This window comes from Falco peregrinus, chromosome 8, assembly GCF_023634155.1.
Source record: "Falco peregrinus isolate bFalPer1 chromosome 8, bFalPer1.pri, whole genome shotgun sequence".
NCBI classification, from domain to species: Eukaryota; Metazoa; Chordata; class Aves; order Falconiformes; family Falconidae; genus Falco; species Falco peregrinus.
The window spans coordinates 35,750,310-35,764,495 of NC_073728.1; the positions used below are offsets into that span (position 1 = coordinate 35,750,310).

General features: G+C 40.8%; 1 protein-coding gene across 10 annotated transcripts in view; it reads right to left on the minus strand.

Annotated features, from left to right (window-relative positions):
• Positions 1 to 14,186, minus strand: part of NCKAP5 (NCK associated protein 5) — a 245,870-nt gene that overhangs the window by 189,241 nt on the left and 42,443 nt on the right. For 9 of the 10 annotated variants that reach the window (XR_008748414.1, XR_008748415.1, XM_055812073.1 and 6 more), the window contains exon 3: positions 4,849 to 4,982. Coding sequence is in view for 8 of the 10 variants with exons in the window: in XM_055812073.1 (XP_055668048.1) it covers positions 4,849 to 4,982 (134 nt within the window). In the remaining 2 variants the exon portion in view is untranslated. Of the gene's footprint in view, positions 1 to 4,848; positions 4,983 to 5,091; positions 5,185 to 14,186 lie in introns of those variants that run through there. The other variant, XM_055812077.1, reaches the window with a different exon arrangement.

A 14,186-nucleotide genomic window follows, 5' to 3' on the forward strand; every position in this document is an offset into this window, starting at 1 on the left:
CTGCCAGCCAGCCAAGGTCAACCTACCACAACGATGGAAATCTTGTAGTCAGCAGCAAAACAGGAAGTGTACAAGTGAGATACCCACCAGAGACGCAGAACTTTCAAGTCAGTAAGTTGTGGTTTATATTTATTCACTAGTTTTTGTAACATTTCACAGTCACATCTAATAAAATCTGGCAGTATCAAAAACATAGGGCAGGATGATAAGGTCAGCTTTTGATATAAACTCTACCTTTGTGACAATCTGCCTCCCGCAATAACCCTACATACAGGCCATACAGGGAGGATGATGGGAAATTACTGCAGAACTACACAAAAGAGAACTGTAGACAGCTCTTCCTGTAATCATCCTCCAAGACAAGGAGTGAATTCGCACATGGTATTTTACTCATCCCTGCTACGACAGAAACAAAGGAATACCACCAATGGCTGCCAGGAGAGCGTTTTATTCTCCTCAGAAACTAGATTAAAATGTTATTAATGGTTTAAATTGGCATACAATGGACATTAGACAAACTGACCAACCACAGGGGCTACTGAGGTGCTGCACTGGTTTATACTTCCAGACATGGTCTCTGTCATATATGGATTACCAGTCATGGCAGGAAAGCTACTGTAGTGCAAGCAGGCGGTGACCCCTAGATCAAGCACATTAGAAATTACGATGTGATGGTGCAACATCAACATGCTGATGTAATGCAAAAAATCTCTTTTATCACAGCTGCTAGGAAAACAGTTATCATTTCCACTCACCTGTTGACAATCCAGAATGGAGCAAGGGGAATTAACAACAATTGGAGAAAACCATGTAGGATGTGCTTAAACCAACAACCATGCAGTCCCTTTTATGCAAACTGTTATCGGATTTGTAGCAGTCATTTTTCCCCTTGTCAGAAGTGACAGGCTTAACCCTATGGTCAATATTAATGTGAGACGAATGCTGAAATACAATCTAATGAGAACTGCACTCATCCCATTCGCAGGACCCTGGCAGATCAAACAAGGACCATTTCCTACTTTTCCAATAACATCCATTCTTAAAAGCCTGAGGCAGTTTTCCAGTCACAGTCATTGTTACCTATAAACAACATCATCTTAACTGAAAGAATTTTTGAAATTTACCCAAAGGGGATTTAAGATTTGATACTAGCCTCTTCAATTACTGTTTACAGATATACTCTACAACACCGTGTTTATTGAACTGGTTTCATTTAGACCAAAATAGCAATCAAAATAACTTAAGTAAAGCTACCTCTTTTACTGCTTTACCGTTTAATCGCAGTTTGGAGTCACATGTACTATATGCACTCAACAGACAACAATTTCTATTGCTTACTGATGTACAGCAGAGAAATGTAATCATATTATATTGTGTGTATTAGTGTGCTTTTTAGAGTGATACTATAAATTACACCTACTGCTTTGGGCAGGGTTGTTGCATTTCTGTTCCTACTCTTGTAGGAAGACGCTTAAAGTAGGAAAAGCACAGCTGAAACCAAGAACAAGGAGGTACATGAGACACAGTGGATTTTCTTCTCTGACGCCCAAGAAGTTCAAGGAGGAATAATGTTAAACTGTGAGAAAGCAAAAAAAACCCTGCAATCCAAACCCAGAAAAACGAACAAACAAAAAACAAACAAACAAAAAGAATTAACCTAATTTCCTCCAGAGCTGGATAAAGAGGCAGCAGGCATAATACGAACCTAAATGGCAACTCACCATGACACTTAGCCACAATCAACATGGGAAACTCAGATTGCATGACACTGTCTTGGAAGAAACTGGGCTGACGGGCATTTAGAGGGTTAGTCTTCATGCATCTGAGCAACACTCATCTATATACTGCTATGCCAAAAAGGGCCTTAGAGAATTTAACACAACAGCTGCAGCAAAATAACAGTGGTTTTGAGAAAGAAAACATCAAGGATTTTGATTTTGAGGTATAATATCACCTCAAGGTGATATTATACTAAGGCAATGCAAAAATAACTGCATCCAACTACAATGTAAAATCAGCTTTAGCATTAAATGGTTTTCCTGCAGGATCTTTCCACACCTTAAATATATTAATCTCCAATAAAATTAGAAAACAAATTTAAACCTACATGGATACATCACTATACAATTCTGGAAAAGAAATTTGGTTTTTAAAGCTCTCTTTCCTTCTACAGCAACTGTCACATATTTATCAAACTATCCACTGTGTCACTTTAAGGCTCTGCCAGATTTATACAGATGTTAAGAAAGAGAACTTTGATTTATTTCAGACTCCTAGCCTGGAATATTGCTTACCTGGTAAGAACAGAAACGTCAGTCAATAAAAAAAACCCTTGCACTCTGAAGTCCTCAATCTCAACCTATATGCTTATATGACAGACTAAAGTTTTTCACACAATTTCAGATGGGAACAGGCAGCTTTCTTCCCCTGATTAAAAAGATCAGCTTACAGCTTTCCACAAACCATTATGTTTCTTTCTTTCAAAGATGCATAGAAAATATTTTGAGATGCAAAGAAACATCCTCCAAATCATAGTTTAACCTACTGTTCTGCATGTCTATGCAGGAATGTCTATGTAAATCCATTTAGTTCAGGAATAGCATATATTTAAAACCCTATAATACATGTTCTTACTTTAGTCTTATCTACATCTGAAATCCAGAATGTATGGGCCCCAAGTATTACTTTCTAGCCATCTTCTTCCAAAGTACTTGCACTGTGCTTGATTTTAACATCTTCTCCCATCACCACCTGCCTTGTCCCACTTAATTGTTCTCAAATTGAGGAAAAAGTCTCAAATTCTTCAAACAATACATAATCTCTAAGCAGCACAAGATTATCCAGGTGCCAGTTTCATTACTCGTTCAAGCAGGGTAATAAGAAATACACTTGTTCAGGGAGAAAGTCTGTTTGTGTAAGCAAGTATCTTAATATTCTACTAAACGTAAGAAAAAAATAACCTCTAATATTCATCATAACAAACATAATGTTTTAAAAGCAAATGAAGCATTTAAGTGATGCATTCTCTTCCTAGCATCTGGTCTACACTAAAATAAAATCATGGCCCAATGAAGCCAACGCCAGTTTTCATCACTGGTAATAAGGAGCCAACCAAGGTGCCGTTAATGAAAAGTGATATTTAAGTTTGCCTTCAAGCAGTATAGCTAACATGCAGACAGCCTTAAAAAGAACACAGTACTGATTTAGGAGGCATTCACCTTTATCTAAATCAGAGGTACAAAAAAAAAAAAAAAAAAAAAAAAGAGACAACTTTAATCCAAAGAACTTGCATGCCTCTGCTTCTTGATAGATCAGAGCAAGCAAATAGTAACGGAAGAAAAAGAATGGATTAATTTGAAGATAGTGGACTTCAGGGATCCTAACTAATATAATAGTCATTCTTTTCAGAAGGACTGTAGAAGTGATTCAGACTACTGCAGATTCACAGGAATAATGAAGGGTTATCCTGGAAAGATCTGAATATGCAACAGTTAAAATTTTATCAAGTTATTTGGCACGTTACTCTGGAAATGGGCTTCCCTTCACCCCTTCTTTTCTTAATCATGGCTCCAACATCTTCCAAGTTTATTCAAAGGCTTCTAGTTATTGTAACAATAATACCATTCTACAAACAGAACCTCAGGAAATTCTTCAATAAACAAAGATTAATACATAATAGATCAAAATATTCTAACCAAGAAGACTTATAGGGTGGAATTATTTTGTGTATATTACTTAGGGAGTCACATCAGAATAAGTAAAAATTGAAATCAAACATCATAGAACAACAACAGAAAACTTAAAAAGAAATACCCTTAGCATTTCTAGGGAAAGAATTTCAGACTTACTTGAACACTTTGCTAGTTTTTTAAAATTTGGAGAGTATTAATGGAAATTTTCCAAAAACAAAATAAAAAATCAGGACAAATTTTATTATTGCTATTAATGGCTTTTGCAGCGTTGCCTAGAAACTCAATTTCAGATCAGATGAGCAGCATGGCACACTGAGGGAGAAAATCCACAAAAAATGCCCAACACAGAAACCCCTAAAACCTACAACGAAAATGACCAAAGAAAAAACCCTCCCCACAGCTTGTTTTCACCATATTAAACTGAACTTGGACTTCTCAGTGATGCAGGGGCCTGAGGGAACAAGTTAATATTCAGCCTTCATGGAAAATACACAACATAAAATTCCATTGTCTCTTTTGATTTTGTTTTGATTGTTTTGTTTCTGTTGATGTGAAAAAAACAATAAAAAATTCTATTTGATGTACAAGATCTCATCATGCACCATGAAAACAACACATAAGTCAAATCCTTACTGTCATCATACGAATGGTTTGTCTTAAATCCCAGTTCTAAGACGATTCCCTTGTAAGTGGAGCTCTGTTCTAGTACAAAGTCAGTGCAGGAGGAGAACTGACACATGTCCAAACAGGATGATTATCCACCTGGTAAAAGGCATCACTTTTTCTCCCCTTTATTCAGATTGATCAAACTCATTCTTGTTGGTTACCAGAAATTAACAACCAAATATTGACTTACCAATGACATACACTTTTGAGAAGTGAAGACCTCTAATTAGAAAATTATTGAGAAACAATTGCAAGATGTTTAGAAAGGAAAATTTTCACCATTATACAGAATGATGGTGTAAGCCTTTTAAGTTTTACAGGATGCTAACGATCATTTACTGAAAAGCCTGTTACGTTTACAGGATTTCAGAGGGAGAGCAATTTCTGCCTTAGATTCCATCCACTCAAGTTATTAATAGGTTTGATCAATCTTTTTTCACCGAAGTATGTTCTTACCATATTTTGAACATAGTTTATTTATGCAACATACCTGGAAAACTGTTCTTGCAGCCCACGCATCTGAGCTCTGCTACGCTCCGACTCCAGGGTCACCTCCCGTAATCTTTTTTCACTCTCAAGTCTCAAATGTCTTTCTTCCTCCAACTCATGTATCAGCTTCTCACGCTGAAAAACCATAAAAAAGTTATTTATTAATTGCGTACATAAAGCATACTTTTAGCAAAAATTTAAGATTTAATTTGGGAAAAGTCATCAAACAGAATAATTACCCTACCTATGCAGTCCCATAATTTTTTGTATAGCAATGTCACACAGAATAACAAACTAGAGATGGAAAGACTTTCATAATATCCCCATCATGTTACACTACTCTTACTTGGCTCAGCCTCACTGAAGACAGCACATTTAAAAACAAACACCCACCCTCTCCTTCAAAGCTCAATTTCTTCACCTCCACTCAAAATAAATGCAAAAAAAATTGTATTTGAGATCTGTGACCTGTCTTGCTTGAATGCAGACACAGGAAACATGAAACAAGTCAAGAGGACAACTTGTCACCCATCCCTTAATGTTTCATTCTCATGAACAGAGAAGGGGACCTGATTCTGCAGCCACTGGTTTTTTTTGTTTTGGTGGAGAAGAATCTCTCTCAGTAGGACAGAGCCTATTTGAATCTATTTACTGAAATACTATGATAAAGAATATGTTTTTAAAAACTTATCAAACAAATATGAGAGAAATACAATGTCATTAATTTTACTAATAGTTCTTAAAGACAAATAGCATACAGTTGCTGCCTAACACATAGGACCGAAAACCCCAACCCACAACATATAGCACTACCTGGATAAATCTACATATGACATGGCCTAATCTTTTATTTTTTATTTAAAAAACAAAATGACCATCACATGAAAGAGCACCTAATTATTTCAAAACCCTATTTTATAAGCAGCTAAATGCAATTTAGGAGGTGCAGGAGAATGAACTGCAAAGTTATAAAAAATGCTATTGGAATTTAAAAAAATTATATACAGCTTTTTTGATGTGATGCTGTTAAATGGGAATGAAAGTAAATTAATTTTTTCCTTGTGCATTTAAATAAGTGTATCAATTACAAAACCCAAGCAATTTACAAGATACCACATTATACTCTGTCAGCAAAGGGGTTCCAATGTGAGTTGTCTAAGAAGAGGTTAAGTCATAAAGCTACAGTGGGTCGACCACCTATACGCTTTGAAAAATATCTGTGCCCACGGTGTAGTGCAACTTGTAACCTGTCAGACAGTCTGACGTAGTTCCACTGCTGACCTAAATTTTCATGACATACCTGCAAAAATTTATCTAGAAATTACACATACAGTTTCATTAGAAAATAATAAAGGTTTCCTAGTGTTAAGCCATTAAATGTGGGAGACAGATTTTGTGTACAAGTCTCACAGCTATAAATCTTATTGGATAATAATTTACAATAGCAGTAACCAAGGGACCAAAAAGATGTACACTACCAAGTGGAAAAGGGATCTTAAAGACAGTGATAAATAAGCAGATGCCACAAGGGGAGGCTGCAAAGGATTAAATGAAGTATCTATATGCTTGTGAAAAAGTAGGGGAGATTACTCAGAGAACAGAGGGCTTCTGTCTAGTCGGTCATATGTAATATCTGGAAAATGGAAAACTGTAAAATAAGAATCAAATCACTGGGAAATAAATGCATTGTTCTAACTAAATTATCTGATTACTGTCCTTACTGTTACACAACCATGTTCTGCCAGGTGCTAAGTAATCCTTTGTTTCTGCCAAACTAAGAAAAGCAAAGAGTGCTTGGCACCAGGCAGAAGATATACAACAGCCACACAGAGAATACAGCTCACAGAAGATAACTCAGGCTAATGATACAGGAGGAATATTCAAAGCAGTTAGTATTTCTCCAGCTTAGATCCCATCAACACCAACTTCAAAATTACACTGTTCCAGAGGCCCTTGCTGAATACTGTTGGCATCTTCTCTTACAGAAGGATTTCACTGCTGCTAAAGAAATATCTAGAGCTTCCAGAGTCAGAGAGTGGCAAGGAAAATGACATAAAAGAAATATATAGTTACCACCCAGGGCTTGAGACAAACTTTCAGAAGACACTGCTGTCTACAGAAATTTTTCTTAAACCTAAGTAGCTAATCATCCCTACAGTAACTGATAAGCCACTTTGGAGAAAAATCAGGTACTGCTATGAACCCCTGAGTGCCCAAGTCATCTCAAAGCACCAGGCTATGCCTGAGCTACCCGATGCAGTAACAGCTAAACCGTGATAATGTACTGAAGACCAGAGATTCAGCCATGCCTTCAACACTCATTCAGCATCATTACTGCAACAATGATGTCATTCCAATACAGCAACTACCTCTCCATGCCTGCTACGCTGACCATGCTCTGGTCCTGAAATAAACCCTCCTTCTACATTAAGTACAAAGCCAGATCTGCATGGGGGGAGAAGAGACAAAACATCACTTTTTTTCCTGCCAAAAAGAAAGCAGATGTGTATCCTGTCCTCCACCTTTCTGCCAAGATGTTTTGCAGGTTGCACACAGCTCCACTGACTGTCCTGCAGAATGAGTGTGCTGTACCTAGCTGCATGGCTGTGCCACTGCTAAACACAAAACCACATTTTCTAGTAAAGCGGGGAATACACAGCAGAGATTCACAAACTCAAACTTTCCCCTTCAGGTCAATGAGCTGTATATGCTATTTCTAGGTTTCATTCACCTCTTGCTGATAGATCAGAGAATGCTGTTGCTACCATTTACTCCATCTATTCATGTGGGGAAGTCTGTATTATTGTCCTACACAAAAGGTCAGTGCATCCATGTTCTTTGGGCTTCTTTTAAGAAGGACGGACCTAGGAATTACCTCAAGAAAAATACCCATAAACCAAATTCACATTACAAGAACAATAACATCACTGGAATGGAATGTCTAAACGCTAGGAACTTCTGGAAGCTGTTGCTGTACAAAACGTACAAAGAAGTCACAAGGCTACAAACCATAAACAAAAGCACAAAGCTATGGCCCTGAAAGTCTGTGTTCTCTTCCCAGCTACCAAAAATTTCCTGTAGGAATGGGGAGAAGGCTGCCCACAGGATAGCGGCACAGCAATAACACCATCACACCATCAGGATTTATTTTTGTGCTTCTTCACAAGAATTTAATGGCAATCTTGAGGCACTTCTGCCATTTCTTTAAGGTAGAAAGCAGATATGTTTTCAGCCAGATCACAGACATTAAATACTGGGGGGAGGGGGAGTAAGAGACCACCCACACTTGGAAAGTTTTCATTCTCCAGGACACAAAACACCCGTGTATACTGCACACTGAAAGTAGCTCCCAGCAGCAGTGATCTTATCTACAAGAAAAGAGAACTACATTTTTATTCAACCCCAGAAAAGCCATAATGATGTGTCAGAAGAGAGAAGTGAGCCTAACATACAGAAAGGCCAAGATTAAACAGGTATTTTTTTGTCTCCTATAAGCAGATATCATATACCTGAATTCTCCAGAAACTGTGTGTTGCCACAACCCCCTCAGTGCTAACCCCACTTTATTCCTTGAAAAATAAAGGTGTGTGAAAGGAAATGAACTAGCCAGAAACAGTTCAAGGTTTTATAGTGAATATAAGCTTACTGGAAAGGGACACAATTAGCATGCCATGTGAAGAAAAAGTTAAATTAAAAAAGAAAGCATCATGTGAAATGCATCAGTATGTTTTAACACCAGGAAAATCACTGCCATCTTCCAATGAAGTTATACGTATTCCCACTTGCCAGCTCCTCTTTAATTGCAGCTTATTCTCCCCATGGGTTCTGTTCAAACTATTTTTCCTGCCTCCTCTCCTTACCTTCAGCAGCACAACTATAACCTTCTTCTCTTAGAAGTATAATCCTTACTTCACTCTTGGTTCCCTTTTTCAGGCTCTCCAGATAGCCTTTCATCACATCACCCTGTCAAATCTCTGATAACTTTCCAAATATGCAAAAATCTTATGCGAACAAACTACAGTGAAAGACAGGGTTAGCAAACTCCACCAATACTTTTGTGCAAGTACTGGAATATTTTAACACTTGAACAAATACTGTTTGCAATTACTCTTTCATGAACATTTCAGCAATCAAGTTTCACTAGCTGCTCATTACACTCATGAGCCGGCATTTGCACTTCAACGAGTTCCTTTTGGTGTAGCTGTAGAAATGTTCGTGTCAAAATGTTTCATTTCTCATCCAGTCAGGGGCATGTACCACACATTAACTTGTCTTCTAAAAGTTAAGGAAGGAATCCAATTTGAGATACTCATGATCAAAACAAACCGCATGGAAACTATTTATGGGTAGACTGAAAATAGTACATGTATTTGACAGAAAAGTCTGAATCGCTCCTCAGCACTCCACAAAGACATGAAGTGACAATGCTTATTTTCAGAGCTACTGGTTAATAGCTGTGATCTTGGTCTAAGGACCAACCCAGTGCTGCCACACGACCAGAGTCTTCTAAGAGGTGCTCAATCATTTATGTCTCTTTCTTAATTCCCTTGGGATGTGCTGCAAATGTCAGCACCTGGTTCTTTCACATTCTACCAAACTGTAAACGTCTCCTCTCCTAGTGACCCCTGACGCTGTGACAACCAGCAGAAAATGCAGAAGTGACAAAACATGAAAGAGGATGTGGCGGGTGGCAGCCACAGAAGGCAGATGGCAGCACATGGTGCTGCCAGGCCAGGAGCTACACAACAGGACCTTCATTTCTGACCAGTGTGACACCTAGCATGCAGAGTGAACACATAGCACCTTAAGGCTTTGTACAGAAAGGCGGCCTTCTTACTTTTTTTTTTTCCTTTCTGGGCTATTTCACTGTCAACTTTAAATTTATACATGGATGACACTCAAGTCTTCCAAGTCAGGGACTTGCAGTTTAACTCCTTTACCTGTTACTACAAACAAAATCAGCAGATGTCTTGTTTAAATGACAGGACCGACTCCATGACAATACCTTCTCAGAGAAGTATACAGGGACTTCTCTCCATGCAGGTCAAGAATTTCACTAACTCAAGCAAATTTCTTATTCCAAACCCCTCTACTCTCATCCCACCCTTTCTGCTGGACCTGCTTCCCTCCCCTCCTCAATGCTGATGATCTTGTGCCCTCCGTGTTCAAACTGCTTAGCTAACAGCTCATTCCTCCCTGCCTCTCCACCTAAAAATATTTTCCCCTGCCCCTCCATAATGTGCCATCCTAATAATCTTACTTTTTCTTAATGTTACTGGATCAGATGTACTGTTGTACCGGGTCCGGGCGGGGGGGCTGTGGCTGCGGGCGCTGCTGCGGGCGCTGCCCCCGGGCGGGACGGAGCCCGGGCCCGCCGGCTCCCAGCCGGGCCCGCCGCTGGCCGCGGCCGAAGCCCCCGGCACGGCAGGGGACAGCGGGAGAAGCCGGCACCGCCCCGGCGGGACGGGAGAGAGGAGCGAGGCCCCGGCAGCGGAGCGGCCCCGCGGCACCCGGGCCGGGGCGGGCGGCGGCGGGGGGCGCTCCCGGCGCCGGAGCGGAGCCGCCCCCGGGCCCGCGGGCAGCCCCCGGCCGGGCGGGCCGTGCCCCGGAGCCCGCGGAGCCCCGCGCGGGAGCGGCCGTGAGGAGCCCTCCCGGGGCGGGGGCCGGGGGGGAGGAGCCCTCCCGGGGGGGGGCGGTGTGGGGCTGTCTGCGGCCCCGGCCCCGCACCGGTGTTGGTGGTTTGAGATTTAGTTTTTCTCATTATCCTACAGTGATTTGACCGGTAATAAATTAATTTTGCCCAAGTCAAGTCTGTTTTGCCCGTGGCGGTAAGTGGCGGGCGCTCCTGTCCTGCCCTTACCTCAGCGCAGGAGCCTCCCGTGACACGCCCAGTCAGGGGCAGCCCGCCACTGCCGCGTGCCTGGAGCCGCGTGCCGGCTGCGCAGCTCCCCTGTGAGGAGAGGCCGGGGCTGCCGCGCGCCGGTTCCCGCCGGTTCTGCCCGCCTCTGCCGCGGCCCCACCACACAGCCCAGCCCGGCCCCTCGGCGGCACCAGTGGCACCTCTGGGAAACGGCATTTACGAGCGGGCAAAGCGCCTGGGAGGCCGTGAGGAGCGAGGGAGAAGGTGCGGGAAAGCGCCCCGCGAGCACCCGGCTCTGGGTGGCGGGGTGGGGAGCGCTCCCAGCGCCAGGACGGCCATTTCCCTGCAGCCCCAGGGAGCCCGCGCTGGGGCCGGAGCAACTCCGGAGGAAGGTCCTGTCATGGCCTGATCTCAACCTGCATCCCCATCCCCCTGCGCCACTCCACAGGGGGAGCGGGGGAATCAGACTCCCCAAACTGCACTTTGGAAAGCATTTAATTTTGTCTTTGTTTTAAATTATCCACATCTATTTTCATTGGCAATAAATGAAATTAATCTTCCCCAAACCGAGTCTGTTTTGCCTGTAAGGGTAAATGGTAAGCTGTCTCTGTCTTTATCTTGACCCACAAGCTTTTTCATCATATTTTCTCCGCTGGCTGTGTTGAGGAGGTGCAATGAGAGAGCGGCTGGGTGGGTGCCTGGCAGCCAGGCAAGGCCAGCTCACTGCGCCAGAGTACTTAATTTTTTTCTTTGTAATTTCTCTTTCACATAAAAATCATACTATTCCTTTGATCAATGATGTTATCTGTATGTTAAAAATGTGGCTGTGCATCAAGACTTAAAACTATAGGTAACTGCAAGTGAAAAATCTAAGGGATTCCGCATCCACACATGATGCATATTACATAGGGTGTTGCTATTCACAAGGGAGTCAAGCCCAACATCTACATAGGACCTGATCTCCCCTCCTGTTTAGCTTATATGTGAGCCTTATGAAAGGCAATTCTTAAGAACAGCTAGGTATAACTGGACTGACAGTTCAAATATCAAAAATGTATTAAAAGGGGCACGAATGTAATCTCATTTTTAAGATTACAAGTAGTGAAAGACCTACTGTTTAAATAGAAATCAGATTCTTCTGTATTCTTGAATTTGTTCTTTGCTTCCTCAGTTCATTGAAAGAAGGGTTCTACTATGGTACTACTAATTACGCTAACATGGAAGCACTATTTTGTCAAAAAAGTCTACAGAAGAATATTTAACACAGGCATAATGCTGCTCAAAATCAGGCTAATAACCTTCACATTAATTTTTTAGCAAGTATTTTAAAGTGTTTGCTAAAGAGGGTCACAATTTCTGTGTAATTAATATTGATTTCAAACAGATTCTTTGCAATGAATTTAAATGATGGGAAGAAAAGAATACAAGTTTGGGGTTTTTATAGTTTGAAGTACCATTAAGTCATTGCTAACCTAAACTGAGTATTTATGGATTTATTTTTAATGCATTTTCTAATGCTATGCATCAGATACCTCGTCATAAAAATCATAATTTAATAGAATCATAGTCTGGTCTGTAACACAACATCCTATGAGCCAGAGAGAATCACCTGGCCACAAAAGCAGATACCACCACCACCGAAGTAGAAAACAATGACAACAGAATTAAGCAAACAAATAGCAACTATCAGAAGAACATTAAAATCAGCTTTTCTAGCAAGTCAATGCCCAATACTGTTACGAGTAAATATGCATATTCAAAGTACTCAAACCCACTATTTTATCATCCTTGTGAGCCACTTTTGAAAGACTGCTGCAGGCAGGAGCCACAGAACAGCCTGGGATAAGGAATGAGAGAGGGATGGTGAAACAGTTCCATTCTTCTAGAATGAATTATGAAATATTAATTGAAATAGAAACTGGAATTCGCAACTTGGTCTCCCAGTTGGTTACTTTAACAAAGTAACTCATCTTTTCTGATGCAATGAATATTTAATTCCCCCAACATAATGCATGGTGATCAAATGGTATTTGTTCAAGTGCCACCAAATATGCCTGAGCCCCAGCTGTGCACGGCCCAAGCCGTTGGTTGAAGGGAAGTACAAGTGTCCTCTATGTTACGGATATTTTGTGAGAGTTTGTGTTTGGGTCCTGCAAAAAACCCCAACAAACAGGTCAAGGAGTCCAAGGTGGTTCGCCCTCATCTGTCTTACACGGAAGGTGGGTGAAATCTCTTTGGTGTGGTCACCTCCAGTGGCAGATGAACCTGCCGGTCACCCTTCTGCAAAGCCGGGGGCTCCCACGCAAGGTGAGAACTGCCCCTCCAAACTGCCCTTTACGCAACCCGCTCCCAAATCCAGCACATGGGAGACTACAGACCCCTGTCTGTCTAAACTTGTTTCACTCACAGATGACAGGATAGAAATGTAATTACAAGAACAGGGAGCAGATAGCATTTTTTACCTCATCATAAATTGCACCAGGTACTGTATTTTCATTCAAATTAAAATGAGTCAAACTTCAGAGTGTCCTTTGTTTGCTCCTCATCGATCGCTGTTAAACCAAATGTTTCTCATTCTGTAATCAATACTTCTCTGCAAAAATAAACCAAGGCACTGACAAACAACTTTGCAGAACACTGCAGCGTTCCCTGTAGCGGACTTTGACAGCATGAAAAAACACTACCCCAAAGAGTGGGGAAAAAAGAAGTGCATTGCTTGTGATTATTACAATTTTTACAGGCTGCTTACAGCTGAATCATTTTGCTGTAACAAGACTTTATTAAATTAGCCAGCTATTGAAACCAGAGCTTTCCAACAGTGGCAGTTAATACGCTTTTGTCCCTTGTTACTGTTTCTAGCTATACTGGGGATACTGACAAATACCCTTAAACACTCAAAGCTTTCCCAGGAATGAAGTTACAGGTGTATTTAACGCACAGTGAAGTATCAAGGTACAAATAGTAATAACTTAAGCACTTGGGGGTTCATGGAGGGAGAGGGAGCCTTATTTCCACATCTCTTCAAAATATTAAAGTTAAGGGTGAGGTTGTCTGGCTGCTTTGTAGTCAAAATGAATTACCCTTTCACCTGACACAGTTTTGTACTACAGAGGCCAAAGAAGAAATTCCCTTGATTTATATCAGGCCTTTACTTTTTTCCCCAATTATTTTATGATGTAATCATTTTTCCTAAACTTATTCCTCCTAAAGCTCTGGAACAGCAAGATATAAATAGTATAAAAAACAGTATCCTAATTTTAGGCTGGTATTTTCTAGCTTTTTCATTCCAGTAAAAAAATATGATCGTTCTTTAGAACAGGATTCTGCTCCAAAAATGACAGGCTGCCCAAATAAACCTGGAAAATCTAACTGACATGAAGTGATTTGTATTAGTATTCTCTAAAACTGCCTTGAAAACAGTTAAAGTAAATAATCTGAAGCAATTAATTTATTTTCCACTATGAAATTTTAATATGCTA